Source organism: Synchiropus splendidus, chromosome 17 (genome assembly GCF_027744825.2).
Source record: "Synchiropus splendidus isolate RoL2022-P1 chromosome 17, RoL_Sspl_1.0, whole genome shotgun sequence".
In the NCBI taxonomy this organism is placed as follows: domain Eukaryota; kingdom Metazoa; phylum Chordata; class Actinopteri; order Syngnathiformes; family Callionymidae; genus Synchiropus; species Synchiropus splendidus.
This window is the reverse complement of record NC_071350.1, coordinates 14642467-14663178: the sequence shown is the minus strand read 5'-3', so window position 1 is coordinate 14663178 and position 20712 is coordinate 14642467. Positions and strand designations below refer to the sequence as shown.

General features: G+C 42.6%; 5 protein-coding genes across 5 annotated transcripts; 2 read left to right on the top strand and 3 right to left on the bottom strand.

The window, feature by feature from the left end:
* The first annotated feature begins 833 nt into the window (after positions 1-833).
* Positions 834-1775, top strand: LOC128748867 (olfactory receptor 5AC1). The gene has a single exon (XM_053847908.1). The coding sequence runs from the start codon at positions 834-836 to the stop codon at positions 1773-1775; it is 942 nt and encodes a 313-aa protein (XP_053703883.1).
* A 2780-nt stretch (positions 1776-4555) lies between these two features.
* Positions 4556-5500, top strand: LOC128748064 (olfactory receptor 52D1-like). Its single transcript, XM_053846455.1, has one exon. The coding sequence runs from the start codon at positions 4556-4558 to the stop codon at positions 5498-5500; it is 945 nt and encodes a 314-aa protein (XP_053702430.1).
* A 734-nt stretch (positions 5501-6234) lies between these two features.
* On the bottom strand, positions 6235-8528 carry LOC128748063 (olfactory receptor 2K2-like). Its single transcript, XM_053846454.1, has 3 exons — positions 8158-8528; positions 6649-6875; positions 6235-6584 (listed from the first exon to the last, which is right to left on the bottom strand). Exons 1-3 carry the CDS (start codon positions 8526-8528, stop codon positions 6235-6237), a joined length of 948 nt encoding a protein of 315 aa, XP_053702429.1.
* Positions 8529-10608: 2080 nt separating this feature from the next.
* Positions 10609-18851, bottom strand: LOC128747973 (neuronal acetylcholine receptor subunit alpha-10-like). The gene is made up of 5 exons (XM_053846283.1): positions 18661-18851; positions 17228-17528; positions 16285-16531; positions 15932-16217; positions 10609-11543 (listed from the first exon to the last, which is right to left on the bottom strand). Exons 1-5 carry the CDS (start codon positions 18719-18721, stop codon positions 10846-10848), a joined length of 1593 nt encoding a protein of 530 aa, XP_053702258.1. The 5' UTR covers positions 18722-18851; the 3' UTR covers positions 10609-10845.
* On the bottom strand, positions 12606-14668 carry LOC128747972 (E3 ubiquitin-protein ligase TRIM39-like). The gene is made up of 2 exons (XM_053846282.1): positions 14526-14668; positions 12606-14423 (listed from the first exon to the last, which is right to left on the bottom strand). The coding sequence occupies exon 2, from the start codon at positions 14413-14415 to the stop codon at positions 12784-12786; it is 1632 nt and encodes a 543-aa protein (XP_053702257.1). The 5' UTR covers positions 14416-14423; positions 14526-14668; the 3' UTR covers positions 12606-12783.
* Positions 18852-20712: the final 1861 nt, after the last annotated feature.

The following is a 20712-nucleotide window of genomic DNA, read 5'->3' as shown; positions in this document are numbered from 1 at the left end:
ACATCTGCTTAGCTTTCAAAATAAAACAGAAAAGCAGTCACGTTTCAATAAACTCTCCAGAAAACACAAACATCAGTGTGTTAATTCCTCATCACATCTTTGTGAGAACAAAATGTAGTTATGATGTGGCCTCTTCTGTACAGGAAGTGAATAAAGGAGCCATAAAGTCTTCAACTGACACTGACACATATCAAAGACATTAAAGATGCACAACAAATATCAAAGACCACCACAAAACATCAGCAAAAAACAAAAAAAAAGGAAATCACAAGCAATCAAACAACACAAGACATACAAAAGACAAAATAAATAAAATATACGTAAAGATAAGTAAATAAATAAATAATACATCAATAATGATAAATTCCAATAATAAATTTTATTGAATCTCTGAAGAAGATAAGAGTAAAGTGTAAATTAAAGTATCACCATAAAATGTTCTTATAAATTTTCAAAACTGCTTCAACAGGTGCTTTCATGAACAGTTTTTACTGTTGGGTCGGCATCACTTTCTTCATTGTTTTTTATTTTCAAGAACTTTTGACAATTGTTTTATTTGCTTCTTCATGGGAAAAAAAACATGCAAACCATTAATTCGAGATGAGCCTACACACACAGGTGAGCAGTTTTTGTGATCAGCAAGGGCATTCGTGGACCACGCAGAGTCCCTGTTTTGAATGATTGGATTCATTGTTTGACAGTGACTCTAGCAGCAGTTCCCGTGTTACAGGATGATGGCGCTGTGTATGTGAACAGTGTCGTGTTGGAGCATTTATCCCCTGAAGGTTAAAGTCTCTGTATAAATTTCAGCATGTTCATCCCCTGACTTTAGAATGGAGAACTACACCTTTAACAGCCTGGACCTCCAGCTGGAAGGTCTGGTGGTCTCACCCACGTCCACTGTCCCCGTCTATGTTTCGTTTCTGCTGTTCTACTTGCTGATACTCACAGCCAACCTGGGCATCCTGCTGCTAGTCGCACTGGACAGGAACATGCACCAGCCCATGTACCTGCTCTTCTGTAGCCTGCCAGTCAACGACATCCTGGGGAACTCCATCATGGTCCCTCGCCTGCTGGTGGACCTGCTCCTACCGCCGCCTCAACGCATCATCTCATACTACGAGTGCGTCATCCAGGCTTTCACGACGCACATGTACGCCACGGCCTCCCACTCCGTTCTCATCATCATGGCCTTTGACCGATACGTGGCCGTCTGCGAGCCGCTGCGCTACGCCGCCATCATGACCTCAAGAATGGTGGTCAAGCTGACTGTCTCTGCTTGGGGGGTGGCTTTCGTATTGGTCGGGGTCCTCTTGGGTCTGACCATCCGGCTCAACCGGTGCCGCACTCTTATCAGCAACCCGTACTGTGACAACGCATCGCTCTTTAAGCTTTCATGCGAGAGCGTGCTGATCAATAACATTTATGGGTTCATCTTCACCGTCCTCTTGTTCTCCTCCTCTGTGGGCAGCATGGTCGTGACCTACGGGAGGATCGCAGCGGTATGTGTGGTCAAGAAGAACCAGAGTATGAACAGCAAAGCGCTGAAGACGTGCAGCACGCACCTCTTTGTGTACTTGGTCATGCTGCTGAGTGGGACTCTCATCATCACGCTGCACAGGTACCCGCAGTATTCTGACGCCCGGAAGCTCTGCGCCATCTTGTTCCACATCATTCCTGGCATTCTCAACCCCATCATTTACGGAGCCCAGTCCGGGGAAGTTCGGAGATTTTTCCGGTCTAAGTTGATGTGTGGCAGAAAGAGCTCGACATGAAGTGAAGTGCTAGAATTAATAAACACATTCAGTCAGATAAGTTGTTCACACTGTTGTACTTCCTTACTACTCGATTGATAATCTTGCTCCGTGGCACTGCTCCTGCACCCTAAATGTTTTGACAAAACCCCCACAAATATAATCTCTCACACACGTCTCTGTTATTGTTGCAGGTCGACGTATGTTCAATGATTCAAAAGATTATTTATTTATCACATGTCCAGAGGGAAACATCCTGTCAGCTGAGAGACTATACAGGTGCTTCCATTTCTAGTGCGACATACACAAGTAACCCCTAACACCCTTCTCTCTCACACACACATTTCTCTGTCTGAAACTTCAAATATGTGTTTTTTGAGTTGAAGAATTTCAACCATCAATATTGCAGATGTTTGAATCACGATTCGAAAAATTGTTTTCTTGTCTTTCTTTATGGTGATTTTTAAGTGAGTGTGTGGGGAAGCATGTTTTGCCATGTGAGTGAGTTCCAAGTCTTGAAAAGCCACCTCCTTATGGGGACATTTGGCTTTGTGAGGACATTTTGTTCTGTCATCAACAAAAGTAGTATATTATACTGGAGTGTAAGTTAACCTGGCTAAGTCCTAGTTAAGGTTAGCTGTATGTTTTGGATAGTTAAGTTAAAGGGAAATCATTATGTCAATGAGAGGTCCATACAAAATAACAAAATAAACCTGTGTGTGTATGCGTGAGGAAACTCTTGACTAAGGATGAGAAGCTGGGGAAAGTGTTATGGCAATGGGACACCTTGTTCCAGCAAGTATAGCGATATAAGTGTGTGTGTGTGTGTGTATGATGGTTGGAGAACAGCACTGTGAACTGCTGTATATGTAAGATGTCAGTGTTTGAATTTACATCAGGAAGAATGAATGTTAAAGGAATAAACACTGACTCGTTCTGAGCTCTGGGAAAACACTTAAAAAGATCTATTTCACTTTTACTGCCACTGTTATTGATATGCATATAGCGGCTCATACGATGGAAGTTTTCTTTACTTGGAAGTGTTTTATTTCTTCATCGTTCGCAAAAACTCAAAATCTTATTGAAGTTATCAAGTTGTTTTAATATGAAATAAGAGAAATAATCTTCCAACGGAACATGAAAAAACTGCATATTTTAGATTGTATTGTCTTAAAAGACATCCATTTTGCTGAAATGTCAAGTGAATATTTTGACCAACTTGGTAAGATTTTGAGAGTTTACAGTGAATAGATGAAACATATTTTTGGGCACATGCTGCAGAGAACAAGCAGAACATCCTCTTCAAAACACGTTACCGTCCAAAATTAAATGAAAACTTCCTCTCTGGTTCTGATGATGTCACAGTGGCCTCGAGATGTCCAGATAATCACAGGACAACACGTCATATTGCATGTTCTCCATGCAAGGTTTCTACCGAAGGGTTAGAGTTGGTACAAAGTATCATCAACCGATGAGTACAATACGTGTCTTTGAACATTGCTTTGTTTCTCGGTAAAATACTATTGCCTGTCTCTTGTCTTGAACCCCATTGACAAACTCACAGCGCCAGTTGCCTGGAAACGCTGATCAAAACATGGAGTGGTGGGATACAAAAGGAGCGTCATGTTCCTGCTCAGGGCTGACATGAGGAGGCTTATGTCAGCAGGTAAGGCTCACGCACACTGAAGTTTTGAGACTGGAGGACATGTGACTGCACATCCTTATGATTTAGAAGGCGAGTCAAGGGTGATAATTTGGTGTATTATTTTTATTATTTTATTTTTAGATTTTTTTTACTGTTTATTACTCTAAATTAGCAAACATAGATTACAACAGTGAAGTAAAGACAAATATGGTAAATGGTGTGAGGTGTTATTATTTACTATTAGTATTAGTATTATTATTATTTTCTGTGACTCTTTTCTTACCTAACCACTCATAACCATAAAACACATCTGATATAACATAATCTGCCTTTTTAATATAGTTTGAAATGGTATAGAGACGAACAGTTTGTTTACTCAAGTCTATGCTTTCTAGCGGTCATAAATTTTCTTTATTCACTAAAACAAAATTAAATTCGTAATAATAATAATAATAACAATAACAATAATAATAATAATAACAATAATAATAATAATAATAATAATAATAATAATAATAATACACCTCCCACAGCACTCCCTCAACAGGACTAAGTGGTGGTGAAAATGTATAATAATAATAATAAAAATAATAATAATAACAATAATAAAGTGTCACCTATGTTCCAGGCTTATTTTAATGCTTGTACTGATGTGCTATAGTTTAGAAATTCCAATGACGCCAGCAATTTCTCTCCACTATTTTACTGTCATGTGTTCTGGTTTCACCTTTGAAGGATATAAGTTATTATTTTTTTATGCTTGTAATTAACTGAATACTCCTGTTGGTTGAAACAAAACGTGGTCTCCATAGTGATTCTGCACAGCAGATTAGATTAGAATGGCACAGTGGGGTTTGGTTGTTACTACAGCAGTATCAGCAGTCAGGTTTTGACTGAAATTACTATTCAAAGATGTATTTTGTTCAATCTTGACCTCTGTTTTCTTTGTGTAACTTGCGTCACTAGCTCATTGCTCATCTTGCTGATGTTGAGTCAAGGTGAGAAGGAGAGTGTGTCACTTTGCCTTCTCCCATGTGGTGTGTAACTTGGCACTGGGGTAACATATGTATGCAGTATGTTTGTTCGCTTTTCTCCATCAGCGTTGCAGCTGTTTTCATGCAACACAATTGACTCCGTGGAATCATTTTTCCTCAGGATGGAGAACATTTCCATCAACATGGACGTCCTGCAGCTGGAGGGATTGAAGGTGACCCCTCAGTACTCTACCCTTGCCTTCGTACTTCTCCTCATCATCTACATCTTCATCTTGCTGTCCAACGTCGGCCTGGTGCTGCTCATCACCCTGAGCAGGAGCCTCCACGACCCGATGTACTTGCTCTTGTGCAACATGAACATCAACGATGCGTTCGGAGCCACCACTGTCATACCCAAACTACTCAGCAGCATGTTCACGCCGCTCTCCGACCGCTACGTGCTCTACATGGACTGTGTGCTTCAGGCTTTTTGTGCCCACTTCCACGCTGGGACCTCCCACGCTGTTCTAATGATAATGGCATTCGACCGCTATGTTGCCATCTGCAACCCTCTTCGCTACGCGACCATCATGACCGGCAGGATGGTGGTGAAACTGTCGGTGGCGGCGTGGGTGGCAGCGTTTGTGTCTGTGGCCATTCTGCTAGGCCTCACTTTGCGACTGTCGCGCTGCAGGCGGGCCATCGTCAACCCGTACTGCGACAACGCGTCGCTCTTCAAGCTGTCCTGCCAGAACCTGCTAGTGAACCACATATACGGACTAGGCAGCGCTGTGGTGATCCTCGGCTCCTCGCTCGGCTGCGTGGCGCTCACGTACCTGCGGATCTTGGTGACTTGTCTGAGCAGCAGAAACAAGGTGGTGAACAGCCGCGCGCTGAAGACCTGTGCCACCCACCTGGCTGTCTACCTCATCATGCTGGTGTCCTCCTTCACACCCATGATCATGCACCGCAAGCCGCAGTGGGCCGACAGTGGCAAGGTGGCGTCTGTCATGTTTTTCGTGGTCCCGCCAGCACTGGACCCCATCATATACGGGCTGCAGTGCAAAGAGCTGCGACATAAGATCTCTGTGCTCTTTCAAAGGAAAAAAGTGATGGACAGTTGTTGAGAAAAGAACTTGACACAAGTATTGCACCGGCTAAGGAATATTTGTTGATGATGAGAATATAATATTAAATAAATGTGATATGTGCAATAAAATTCATGAATAACTGAATGAAAAATTTGGTTACCTCACAGAATTTCCACTTTTATGACCATTTTCAAAAAATCAATAAATAAAAAAAATCATCTTACTCATCCTGTCAGTAATGTCTGTGACTTTCTAGTTGGTCAATTTAGATTTGACTCCGCCCAAGACCATGAAATAAATAAACTTTTTTATTGAATTAATATATATTTTCTGTAAAAAAATTATGTTTGAAAACTTCTTTTCCCGTTCAGTGCATTTATGATGAGTATATAGTAGTTAAATTAAATTCAAATTTTTGCTCTCATAACATTTTATTTGGTCTCACAACATTCTTTTCCATTTCTAAAATGTACATTTTATGGGAGAATGAATAGATGAAGGAGTGAAGTGACCCTTCAGGTCATTCTGAGGGATATTGAGACTGGAGACAACCAGGATGAGTCAACACTGACAGAGTCCAGTCTTATACGAGTGAACAAGGAGGTTTTAAGACATATTCACACAGCATCCAAAAGTCTCAATGTTCTCAAACCTTCCGAAAGGCTCTACAATATTTTTGGGAGCAACAGAATCCCAGGGCAAGAGACACATCATGTCTTCAGAGATCATACATGTTTAATGACATGATAATGTGCTGATCATTACATGGCTCAGCCAGAAAAGTGAGGCCTGATGCGCTTGATGATGCTGGTGCGCAGCTCCCGGCTGACCAGCCCGTAGATGACGGGGTTAGCAGTCGTGGGCAGGACAACAAAAAGGATGCTGAAAAACTTCCTGGCGTTCTGCGACACTGAAGGAAAGCGCAGCGACAAGATGATCACGACCGAGGCGATTTCATAGACCACGTACGCAGCTAGATGCATCATGCAGGTCTGAAGGGCTTTTCTTGGGATTCTGCCTTCCACTCTCTGGCGGGAAACTGAGGTCTGCAGGATCTTGACGTAGGAGAAGGCGATGATGAGGAAAACACTGGAGCTCAGCATGTACGTCATCGACAGACCTGTCAATCATCCCTTTGAATCAAACGCACTATGTGACGGACGTCGCGGACTTGTCGTTCTCACCGTAGATGTTGTTGGTCGGAGTGGGCCGGCAGGCCAGCTGCAGGATACTGCGATTGCTGAAGTACACATGCCTGACCACATCGCCACAGAGAGGGACACTGATGTGGAGAATGAAAAGTGGAGCGATGCAGAAGAGTGCCACGAGCCAGGCCAGGGCGCACAGGCCGTGGAGCCGGGATGATGTCATGATGGCCTGGTACCGCAGTGGGTTGCACACTGCAACGTATCTGAGGACACAGGAAAACTACACTGTAGCTCAACTATCAATATAAACATTCAATGTTATCTGAAATGACATTGAGCTGCTGAACACATGAGCGTTATCCACAATAAACAAAATTCTAAAACATATTTGTCCCTTGTTTGATTTTTTTCTACACTTTAACTGAACATGGATTGATATATTAATTTTCATAATATCATTATTATCATTGCTAAAATAAAAACTGAATCAATTTAAAATAATGCAATGTAATGTAAGTAATGTAAAAAAAAGTAAAATTCTGACCAACTTTATACTATTGTTTAAAGTTTTCTTTCTATTAGAAAATATAATTCACTATATTTTTTTATAGGTGAGATAATTAGATGACCCAAAATTCATTCAGTCACTACAAGAAAACATTTTTTTCTCTTAGGTTCTCAACTGCATATGTTTTGAAAAAAAAAACCCACCACATTAATACACCTTAATGATAATATTTGATGTGACATAGTATGACAGAAATATTTTATGTGTGTTATTTTAAATGCTTAAATCAGCAAATATGTAGTATTTCAAATGAAAGATGTGACAAAGTAAATTTGTTCTATTTCACTTACTGGCTTATGTATTGCCTTTTAACATTGTATAATGCAGCGTTTTAGCAATGTGAGGAGATGACACTGACTCCGTCTTTCTCTACACTGTTTATCTGTACTGATCTATATATATTTATCTATACAGCTGGTGCAGCAAAGACACTGGTGAAATGAACTTCGAGTTGTTTTCAAACCTGCTGCACCTTTAACTTGACTACACACCTTCACTACAGAACTAGAATAATACAGTAATAATATAGAAGAATATAAAATATAGAAGTTCAGATGTTCCTTTTTTCCTTCATGACTAACAGTGACCAGAAAGATAGTCTCAAAAACACGTTGTTTATGATTGTGATCAAATTGAAACAGTTATTTTAAATCCTGTTATGTTTCTGGAGATATTTTTAAACAGATACATTTTCTGCAAATTGTTTTTGCAAATAACATGCTATGAGTGTCAATAGCTGAATATGTTCACAAATTGAAAGGGATTTTCTGCAGGACTTTTGACTAAGCAATTGACTAACAATTGTGCTTTGGCCGAGGTTCACGACATTTCACAATGTAATAAAGTATTTGATTTATATGAGTTCTGCAAAGCAACAGGTTTATTTTGACTTGTGGAGCAAGTGACTTTGAGTGTTTTCTCAACCTGTGCAGCGTCACGACAAACAAACAAATAAAAGTCATCCTCCCGAACCAAACCTGTCGTATGACATCACTGCCAGAATCGTCTGCACAGCAGCACCGTATGTGTGAACAGCAAGCGCCTGCATGATGGCGGCCGCATACCCAACCCATTGCTGACCGGTCAGGAAGTGGACCATGAGGCGCGGCAGCACGGCGGTCGCTCCGAGAAGGTCGCACAGGGCCAGGTGGCAGACCATGATGAACATGGGTCTGTGCAGCTGGTTGTCTACAGCTATGACACAAACCACCATGCCGTTGCCGAGCACCACCAAAAGGTAGTTGAGAGTCACCAGAGAGAAAAGCAGGGGAGCCGATCCGGGTGGGACCAGGAAGCCTTCGAGCTTCAAGGTAACAGGCTGCTGGAGAGGAGAAGAAAAGTTCTCCATCAGAATCCGAATCAGATCCAGTCACGCAATGCGTGGTCAGAAGCGTTCAGTCATAACAGAGCTTCTGAACTAAACTCTCTGAGGTCTGAGGTCTCTGCCCTTCAAGGTGAGGAGGAGACAAGACTATTGACTAGCGGTGCCAGCATTATAAAGCAAGTGTGACGCACGATGACTGGGGCCCTGCAGTAACATTTTTTTCAACATGTAGAGTGACGTCGATTCAGATCAGATTCAGATGATTTTTGATACTAACTTTATCAATCAATCAAGAAAAGCGAGAAAAATAGGAGACCTTTCCACCATTATGGTCACCTCCCCCAAGATTCCAGCTCTTTGAAGATGCCATCGGTTTGCAATGGTCAGTACCATTGCCCCTTCTCTCCCAAATATATGTAAAAAAATAAAAAAATAAAAAAAAAATACAATATATATATATATATATATATATATATATATATATATATATATATATATATATATATATATAATTTTTTATATATATATATATATATATATATTTTATTATTATTATTTTTTTTTTAATTAAAAAACAAAACAAAAAGGATCTGCTTGCCATGGTCGTAAGTACGGGTGGACGTGGGTCGAGCAGATCGTAAGTCGGCTGTTTCTTGTAGTGACCAGTAGTACACACCAGTTCCAGAGAAGAGATACGATAGAGCAAGTGGGTCAGTGTCATGAGTGAAAGTTAATTCAAGGGTGCTGGCACTGACAGAAGGTGCCAGCCATCTATCACCACAGTAAGTGCCAACGTGAAGATGGCACAACGTCCTTTCCCCAGAAACCTCCTCCAGCTCCTCCATAGAGACACAGAGGTGATGCAGGTTCGACCAAGAGACTGAGCTGACCAACTTGTTCGCAACAGCGCTATAGAGTCTCCTACATTTTCCTCATTGACTTTGTCATTGAATATGTCAACGGCTCAATTGAACGGGCCATGACCTAACTCACTCACCGGAATCAGTTGAGACTTAGGTTTAATTCAATCGGTGATCTGTTCAGGGACGAGTGGACACTTCTCTCGAGAGTCAAACTTGGTCTGGCGGTCATTGTGCTAATTCACCACAAGGGACTTGTGTATCCAGTCACAGCAGAACAGTGTTCGTTGGAACGCATGAAGAGCCCAACAATGGATCCAGTTTATTCCAGTGCGTGACACTTCTGGACAGCATGAGATAAAAGTCTGGTTCAGTTTTGCTCAGAAACGTTGAGTAGAAGTTGATGTCTTTGTGTGGGTGCCTCCAGAGGGACATAATGTTTTGTCCCGCATGCTCCTGAGGCTGATTCCTGGAGGTCCATGCAGAGATGATGATGAGGCGCCCCGGGGTTCATTAGCCAAACATTTACATTGACTCTCTCTGAGGATTAATTACAAATGAAGCAGTTTGTTTAGATTCAGCTAATGATCGTCAACACCAGTGTCTTAACAACAGAGGAAACGTCAGAGGACGACCACAACTGTTGTTGCAAGGAAAGTTAACTTTTGTGCTGCCACAATATTTGTTTTGTGTTTAGATCAACAACTTTTCTGGCCACTGGCTGTGGAAAGTAAAGATTTCCAAAGTCAGGCCCGGGGGCCATTTGCGGCCCTTGTTTCGGGACCGCAGTCTCTGACAAAAATATGTTATCTGAGACTGAGATTCAAATGTTTTTCAAACATCTCACTCACTATTTTAATCAAGTGCAGATGACTTCATTGAAAACCACAAAAATCTAAACGAGGAAACCTTTGGTTGTACATTCCTGCTCAGGTACTCATGAATGAACTTAAAGGAACATCACTTAAATGTTCACCTCAGCAAGTCTGGTCCTGCGGGAACGTTTTAAAATGACCCTTGGATCAACACTTTTCAGTAGATCGTCTCTAAAAAGCAGTTTTTCAAGATACATTTGAAGATATGTTGGCCTCTGTTGGTCGCTTCTAAAACTGCAGCGTCAACACAAAGTAAACGGAAACGGAATCAAATGGTGAAGGAAACTGACCTCACAGCATGAGAAACAAAGATTATTACAATAAACACTCATTGTTATTATGAGAGTAACTGTTTATTAATTGCATTTATGACAAATACTGTGACACATAAAAGGTGAAACAAACTTAAGAAATTTAAAAAAATCGTTTGGCTTTTTGGTGCAGCAAACAATACAAAGTCACATTTCATTCTGTCTTTTGTTTCCCTTCATTTCGATGTTATTATATTTAAAAAAGTGAATTTTCAGCTCCAAATAAGGAACTTAAACAAGTGGTGAGCATGCTGTGTGGCATGTTAAAGTAGAAAAAACACGTTTTGTTGCTTCTTTAAATGGCTTTTCCGAGGATGAGGATGCTCATGATGAAGACCATGATGAAGAAGAGCCACATGAAAAAGCGGTCCATCACCTTGGCCACCTTCCTCCACTCTCCGATTCGTAGTTGGGCAGCACGTTGCTCCTGATAGGAGCCAGTGATGTATGCCACGTTCTGGAAGAGTTCTCTGTTATTGCAGCTACATCGTGCACTCACCGGGGGCTTGTTGGGTTTCTCCACCTCTTCTTCTTCTTCAGATGACGTCTGCTTTACAGATTCTTTTCCCCCACCTTTGTGGGAGCTGTTGGACTCTTGATCTTTAGCTTCATGACCACTTCCGTTTCCCTTTTTCTCCTCCAACTGGTTAATGGTCACAAAGAGAGTGTCCGTCTTTCCATGGTCCCCTCCTTCAATCCCTGTTCCTCCTCCACCGGCCTTCCCGTTCACATCCCAGTTGGTACCTTTCTCAAAGTTAGCAGTGGTGTTCTCAGACTGCAGTGAGGGCTCCTCTTGCGAGGCTGTACACCCAGTGAGGCAGTTGTCGCCGACCTCGTAGACAAAGCAGATCCTGGCCAGGTAGCGCAGGATAAAGCGCTCGGCCCACTGAGGCACCGGCCGAGCCTCGGGCCCACAGTGATGTATGTTCATGATGAAGATAGTGAGAGCTGTTGATGCGGTGACCATCGTCATCGTGGCGATGTAGTACTTTCCTGTGGGCGGACAGAAATATGGCATTAAATATCTTTATTACACCCCAAATATGAACACTAGCACTGCATGCCTCATTTGTTTGTTCCACAAACATCTGTTTTGAAATATGGTAATCCGAATTAAACAGAAATAGCAGAATATTTTGAGTAAATTTGTTCTATGTAAGATGCATTGAGTTGTTATGGTTTCCTTTTAAAGCCACCTTATAGTATAAAAAAAAAAAAAAAGAAAATAAAGGCTAGGGAGCGGATCAAAAATGTGGGCAATTTTCCGATTCAATATTTACATTGAACATGAGAGTGTATCAAAATCATATGCCATTATGAAGAATATTAAAATCTAAATGACATAAAATCATTGAAATAAACAACAACAAAAAGTTCTTGCAGCTGTAGTTCAAAGACCAAAGTCCATACACTTGAACACTTGAAGCCTGCGTCCATGCTAACTAGCATGGGCGATATGGCAAAAAATATCACATCATAATAAATTTATATATTTGTTATATATTTTATGTCATCACCACAGTCATTTTTACACAATTTAACTGCACCAAAATACGTCTTATTGATTTTATTGGGTCAAATGGAACCGGAGTTTACTGTTAAATCATTGACATTCATTCACTCAGATTGTTCCATAACAGTAACAACTCTGAGTGTTTTCATCAGGTGTTTATAAAGGTTTCAAAAGATGCCATGTTAGAGCACATGTCATTCTCACATCAGCATAGATCTATAGTGTGTAGAATGAGACAGTAATGATCCATATGGTCTCCTCACTTTGGCCTATCGTCAGCATGTAATATCCTCACATCACAACAACAGAAGTGGTAGACTTGAGACTAGTGCTGATACTGCAGCAGCTGTTTAGCTTAGTGGAAATAACAATGCAAACATATGCGGCTCTGAATTTAGCGTCCATTGTGCTCTCCATGCATCTTCTCCAAATCATTTCAGCTGTGGACTGTAAACTCTCTACATTTCTCATAACTAAACCAGAAAAAGTAGAAGGCCAATGATTTTTATTTTAGTATTTTTATTTCATTTCATTTTCCCTTTCATCAGAGCATCAAATTTACCAAGACAACCTAAGCACAATAATGTGATCTCTAATCCAACAACAATACATTTCACTGCAGTTTTTAAATCCCAGCACAGACAACAAATTGCAAGACATTCGGGGTGGCCAGAGTCGATTGTTATTCTTTGACAGAACCCCTGCTTCGGATGTGTCTCATCATGATGACTTCGGAGACGTGATGATGATGGGGGCGCTGTTGTTGTGGTCGGTGTTGCAGGGGTTGAAGAATGGGTAAATCCTCCCAGTGAATGAGCAACCAGAGAACGTGTGTATGAGAATGGCGGCGTCAGTATGGTAAAAGGAGACCAGATTGGTGTCGCAGTTCACATAAATGCCCAGTTTTTGCACTTTCGAAGGCAGTGAGAGTCGAATGGGAGGGTCACCTGCGGCCCGATATTCTTTGCCTTTTCTCATGGACACGACCCAGTATCCGTTATCAGGATTCAGCGCTACTGGTCTATTCCTGTCAATGGATTCCCTGGCCACGCCTATGTCCCACTTGGTCTTCCCTGCAACGATCACCTCAAAGTAAAACTGCCCGGAGGTGAAGCTCTCTTGTGCGAGCACACTGGCGTAAAAAGTGAACCTTTTGGGGTTGTCTGAGACACTCTGGAAAGTAGTACCGCAGCTGACTCTCTTCCTGTTGTTGGTGATGATAAGCCAGGGGTTCGCGGTCTCCGGATCCAGGGTGATGTTCACCATCACCTGCTGAAGATGTTTCAGCTGAGAATCACGGATCTGTTTTGTCTTGAGGCTGATCTTTTCCTCCAGTGATGCGATCGTTTTGGCAGCAGTGCCGTTGTACGTCGGCGTGGAGACGGACACCTGGCTCCAGTCTTTGGACGGCGTGTCAGCATTCAGAATATGGAAGCGCTTTAGAAACAGGGCTGGGTCATTGGTTGTGTTGAGGTAGTCCAACTCAGATTTCCTCCCCTGGAGATCAGACAGTTCCCTCTGGAGCTCGTCTATGAAACCTCGCACTTGATTGTCAGTGGTGTTGCGTTTCGTTTCAATGGTGTCGATGAGTCTGGTCGTGCTGTCGCTGACCAAGGTCTTCAGGCCAGTGAGGACCGCCATCCCGGCATCCTTCTCCCGCTTTGCCTCCTCATCGTTTCGCTTCTGTGTGAGTTTCAACTGATTCATCTTCTGCTGTCTGCTCACAATCTGCTCCTGGAATTGCTGGCAGACCGTGGCGACCTCCGCCTTTTTGGCTTCGTACTCGATTCTCATGGGCACGGTCTCGTGAAACTGGTGGTCCTCGACGAAGCACTTGCTGCACACACTTATCTGGTCAGTCCGGCAGAACAACTCCAGCAGCTTCTTGTGTTTGGAGCACTTATGTGTCGACATGTTTTCCCTTGGCTCGACCAGCTGGTGCGTCTGCAGGCCTGGTATTGTCACGTGAGGCCGCAGGTGAGTGTTGCAGTATGACAGAGTGCATACCAGGCATGTCTTGACTGCCTGTTGATCTCCGCACTCATTACAGTTCACTCTGGGTTTCGCCACGTTGACATCCGGCGACTCAACATTACAGTAGTTCTCAGATCCTGTTCGTCGTACTTGGAAGGCTTTCACCATCGCAAAGATCAGTTGGTTGACCCGCAGCTCAGGTCGCGGGGTGAAAACTTCCCTGCACACTGGGCAATCGCAGGTCTTGTTGGCATCCCAGTGGAATGAGATGCACACTTGGCAAAAGTTGTGTCCACACGGAATGGCCACTGGTTTTTCAAACAGTTTCTGACACACAGGACACTTGAACTGATCTGTGACTTCCCTCAAGTCAGCCATCTCTGGAACTGCCGATCCAACACAAAAAAATTGTGTTACTCATGAGATCACGACTATTTAGTGCTATTGAAATATGTCTATTTGAAGAGAATAATGTTTAGAAAACTTACCCTTCAGGCAGAAATTCTCTTTCTCACTTCTTCAGATCAAGTTTTTTTGTCTCGACCCGTTGGCTCGATCTTTTATGGCTATCCTCAGAAGACGAGGGACCGATATCAAATCCCTCGACCCGACGTCCGTATGCTTTCCTGTGTTCTGCTTTTATAGCAACCTCGCACATCCTCATTCCATTTTGTCATGCTTTTACGTCTTTGACTGGCAGTCGGTAGCATGCCTCCTCGATACATCGTGTTAATGAAATATTGTAATTATAGTGACAACTTAAAGAAAAAAGTAGCTTTCAGATTTCTTATATTTCTGACTCTAAAATACAATTTTTACATTAGCAATAACAGTTATTAATTTGATTTTCTTTTTTTGAACACTCCCCATTGAGAGTTAAAAATATGTTGCTTGACAAGTTTTGCTGGGAATTGGAATAGTAAAGAACAAATGTACCTGCAAACTGTTATGAACTCACTTTGTTCTGGTCATGCAAGGAGATTTGAACTCAACAACTGAGCCAGGTCAAGTCAATCATATTACAACACCACTACCTGTAAAAACTCAAAGCAGCTCATTGAATTTGTTTTGCTTGAAGCATTTCTCGCACGGAAACAAAAACACCTTCAGACTTTATTTCCTTTCCCTTTTACACTATGTAATGTAGATTATATTTGATCTGATCTGACCTGATCTGATCTGATCTGATCTGATCTGACCAGCGGTCAGTGAACACAACTGAGGGTCAACAAACGTGACTTTAGAAGTGACAATTTAGTTGTGATCTTAGATGTCGGGAAAATTGTGTGTCTTCTCAATAAAATAAAGGTAGACATCCAACGTACCCTAAGATCAAGCTCTGCTGAAAGGTGATGATCTTGGTATCACGTGTATTCTGCACCTGAGGATCCTTTCAGTTTGAGGGTGGAATGTCTTGTCTACATGCAAACCCAGACCAATGATCACAAGCTTTGTTTGATAGGTAAAATAACATGCTGGATATACAGTGTTTTTTTTTCCAAAGGGTGTGGTGAATCTGGAAGCTGAGGCCTGTTGCTCCCTGATGAAGTCTGGCTCTTGAACACCTCAAAGATTTGGGGATCAGTGGGAGCAGACTTAGGACACTCTGGAGGGAGTATGTCTCTTTGTTGTCCTTAAAATGCCTCAGCATTCCTCAGTAATAAATGAAGGAATGTTCCGGGAAGAGCGATGACCTCTGAGCTTGGCTAAGCTAAACAGAAATGGGGTGATGGATATTGTTGACTGAGTCGGATGAATGTTCCATCATGCTGTCACAAGGAGTTAGTTGAACTCTAATGTCCACCTTGGCAGAGTTATCTCCATGTGCAGGTTTTGTTGGCCCTATTTTGAGGTCAGCAACAGATCTAGACACAAATGTGTGACAATGACCTACCTATCAGTGGGACGCTCTCAGACGGTGGCATACTCTCGGCCACCAGCAGCTGAAACACAGTGAGCGCCAGCAGCACTGTGACTCCCAGTGACACCTTCTCTCCAGAGTCAGCTGGGAGGTAGAAGCCCAGCGGTGCCAGGAAGGAGATCATCATGCAGGGGATCAAGAGGTTAAAGATGTAGAAGGAAGCCCGTCTCTTCAGATGCAGCGTGAACGTGATGTCCGGGTAAGGATCTGAGCAGCAACCGTACAGGATCACATTCTTCTTCGCTGGCATTCCGAGGACCTGCATGGAGAGGGAGGATTTAGTAGACCCTTGATGAATTTGTTTCATGGAAAGAGAGCCGAGTTACCTCCCACTCCACATTTGGGACAAAGTCTGCCAGGTCTGCGGTGTCCAGGGCATTCACCAGATCCATCTGATTCCCATTGTGAGTCCAGGAGCCAAAGGTGAAGAGGCACTGCTGTAGGTCGAAAGGGAAGAAGGCCACGTCCACAGAACAAGAGCTTTTGGTGATGGCTGGCTGATCCCACATCACCTGCCCGTCGCTCCTGAGAACCACGTTTGTCTCCATGGAACTGGAAAACCCGTCATCTGCACTGTTGAGAGAGGATTTTTTTTCTTTGAAACTGAAGGAATTGCAACAGTCGTCCTACAGCCAAGGCTTTGCTCGTATTCGGGATCAGATCTAGCCTCTCTCCATCCTAAAATAAGACTCCTTCACCATGTATGGTTGTGGTAAATTTCGCCTATTGTTTGTGTGGCATAACTGTTGTAATTGAGTATCAGCAATATTTAGCTTATTTCATATTTGAATAGATACAAGCTAATATATTGGTTACACATTGTTTCACTGGATTGCAGCTTTTATGGGAAGCCCACCCTGAGGCACCAGAAACAAACAGCAAGACGTCCTCATGGAGAACCTCATAGGAACAGGAGAAATGGAGCTGGAGAGGAGGTGTCCATCCCAGAAGAATCAATCGAAGCAACTTTGTGGGGACCAATTCTTGGCAAAACACTGTTCTTGTGAAGACTGTATGACACTTTGGGAACATTTGGCTGGACCCCGCGAGGTTGAGCCAATGTTCCCACAAGGTTAGAAATACAAACGTGTGTCAATGTTGTGTGTTGGACTGGCTTGTTACATGCGGAACAAAGAGATCGACATGGTCACAAAACCTATATATTTTTTCTATTTTTTACTGTTTTTCCTATTTGAATTTCCCCATAGTTAGTGATCATGACCACAGAACCAGGACTTGACAGCCATGTCTGATGCGGACGCCTCTCACCTGTTGTACAGAACGATGTCAGGCCTCCACACATAGCTGCTGGGGATGCGGATGGTATCGAGGCCGTCGTAGTCTTCCTTCTTCCAGGTGAGGAAGGCGTCCATCCACATCTGACGCACCCAGAGGTAGGTGGTGAGGATCTGGTTGCGCTCGTCCATGTCGATGATCTGTGACAAAGTGATCTGCAGTGTCACGTTGATGATGTGTTCCGTGTCCGCCACAGGCCGCAGTGCGTTGGTGTAGTTGGCGAACAAGTCGGTCAGCAGCTTCTGAGCAAAGCGACCGTGAGCTCCAAAGCATCCTGGGAAGAGAAGACCAGAAGTTGCTTACTGGGTATCATGGTTGCAATGACCACTGCTGCCCCCAGTGGACTTTACCTCGCGCAACAATAGATGCAATTTTGTAGGACTTTACTTCTTTTAATGATGCTTAATGTCTCTGTTGAGGATTGAATGGATGGATGTATCACAACAGATGTTTGGGATCACTGCTGTTTGACACTGCTGATGGTTTGAAGACAAACTCAAATGAAAACAATCGACAATATTTGGAGCGTCTCCCGTCAAAAAAAAGTCATGTCTCACATCCAATGAATCTGCTTTTCCAGTCAAAGCAAAACATGTCAAACAAACGTGAGATGAATAATGATGATGATGGTGCTTATTGAAGATGGAATTTGGGAAGATGCTGAAAGGGGATGATGAAGTAGTTAGATGATGTTGCAACATGGTGTCTGATGAACATAAAAGGAAGTGAGTGAGTTCAGTTGTCCAGAGACCTTGGGATGATAAATGGCCGTTGTGTCGACCGGAATCCGAGTCTTGGCAGCTTTTGTACTAAAATGGAAGTGAGGCTTGAGGTAGGAACGAACCAAAGTTCGCAGGATGTGATGTTCTGATGCTGTGATTCTGATCTCGACAACACACCAGCAACACGAGCTGAGGAGAGTTGACACGTGCGAGTGAGTGTCTCTCACTGATCCGGCATCCCACACACAAGGAATCATTTTTAAAGTTTAATCAATCTGCCGTGTACAGTGCAGCAGTTATTTTTATGTTGACGAGATTTTTGCACGAGAAAGGTTGCGCTCTCAAGTGATTTCAGAGCCAGTGGAATTATAATCCAGCAAATTAAATGTCATGAGGTTAATCCCAGATTCACCACTGGTGCTCAGATGCAAGACACATCAAGATTCCTCTGTTCAATGCAGATCGGTTTGACTTATAATGTGAAGATTTAAATGTCAAAATAAAGAAAAAAAAAAGAAAAGAGTAATACAAAGGGTCTCTGGCAATGTAACATGGTAAATTTAGGAAAATGAAAATGACCCGTTCAGGTTACCTCATAAAACAAACATCAGAGTCATTATGTTTCTTGTAACCATTTGGTCAAACTAAGAATTTGAATGTAGAAGTTGTGTCGCATTTTCCTACCTGGGAGAAGGAAGAGAAGGAGGAAGTGAGGAAGTGTCCGTCTCGCGCAGGGAAACTTCATCCTTCAGCTGAATATTGATCCTGAAATATTGATCGTTCAAAGGATTGAGCGTCCAACAGATGGGAACAGAGAGAGCGTCTGGACTGCGAGGGGATGGGGGAGACAGAGGGGAAGGAGAGTGACCATCACGTTAAAGCGGACCTGTGGGAGGACTGGAGGGGGGGAGGGAGATGAGAGGAAGGAGGTGGTCGAATGAGCTGGAGGATGAACAGCACTCTGAGAAGCGGAGGGGGAGGGAGGCAGTGGTCAGTGTATGGAGGATGATTCGTGCCTGTCGTGAGAGAAAGCTATTGATGCGAAAAACAACATGACTGCCAGCCTTTCCAGGGTGTCTCTCGCAGACTTAAGAGGTTGACCCCGAGTGTCCTTCAGCTAGAAAAATTTTTAAGGGCACAGGTGCCATACTCACTGAAAGGTTAAAGTAGTTGACTTGAATCATGATTTAAAAACTTACAACAGTAATAACATGACTTGAGAAGTTGAGAATCTTTAATCCTTTCAAGTCACTTTGGTGAAATACAAATGTAATAGCAATTCACTCCCAACTGTCATACACTTATTGTGTGTAAATGAATCTGTCAGAGTTCACCCCATCATTGATGTACTGCCTGTCAATATCTGCAACAATTCATCGACATGATCCACATGAGTCAGTGACACCACATGGGTCGGTCATGTGCTAATGCAGTGACTTCTGTGCTCACTTTAAATGAAAAAAAAAAAAAAAAAGCTTGAAAAACGGACTCATATTTATTGACTCTCACAAATCTTTGTTGCTTCACGGACAGAAATAGGAACACTTGGGTCTGGACCCAACAATGAAGTGTTTTTCTGTCACGTGACTTGTATGTTCGTGCTGCCTCATGGGTGTAGTGATGACTAATGTCCTGAAACGACTATTATTACAATCTATAGATCTAATCTTAAATCTAAGTGAAAACTTTGATTTTTGAAAACAATGATGCCTTGTTGATCTTTCAACCTGAAAGCCGCCACTATGCACCAGAAACAAAGGTGGGCTACAGAGTTCTGCTCATTATGCAGAAGAAGTTGCCAGTTTTGGGATCAGTTGGAGAGGTGGTCCAGGGAAACAGAGACTCATAGCGGTTCCAATTTTCCCCTATGAATTAGATGGAGGAGAGGTGAACCCCGGTATCTTAAAGCCACAAACTTATGTACAGTATGGTCTTTATTTAGCTCACTCCCTGTTTTGGTGAACCCAGCATGTTAATAAGTAACCGCTAGCCACTGGTCTCACGGTTCTGGGCCGAGACAGTGTTTCAGGTGATGACACCAGTTCTGTCTTTAACAAGTTTTGGAGATGTGGAGCACACTCTGAATAAAGTTTCCCACCAAAGTACTTGTCACTAAACATACTAGTTTAGTTGTCAGGCGGGGAAAAAAACCTGCCGAACATGTGATGATGTAATTAGGTTAAGGGTGTCATCAATTATATATTAACTCCAGGTGTGAAGCAGAGGTCATGTGACCCCAAGAAGACTGAATTTCTAAAATGTTACTGAGCAGATAACTACAGAATTCAAGGGCACATTTTGAAAAAAAAAATCTGACTGAGGAAGGATTGAGGTATATTTTTTTTGTAGAATGAATGAGTAAAATGACATTAAAATAGACCCAGTGGCAAACAAATACAAACTATTTTCAGTGCAGCTAGGTTCCTTTGTTTCTGTAAAAGCGTCTGTCCTCAATGGAGATTTGCACAATCCTAATAAAGTGGAGAGATTAGAAAAGATTATCATTGATTCAATTAAAAAGTAGACGCTGAGGTCTCTGAGTAGTTCATGTTTTACACCGTCGCTTAAGGTCACGCAGAAATCAAATGAATTTAATCTAGGTTTTAGAGCTGCTGCTTTTTACTCACACGACGACACGTTATTGGCTGGAACAGCCAGCGACTCGCGGGCTCTCTCTGGTGGCCACATGGGGCGATTCACGCAGATATTTACAAACGAATCAGACACGCTGAACAA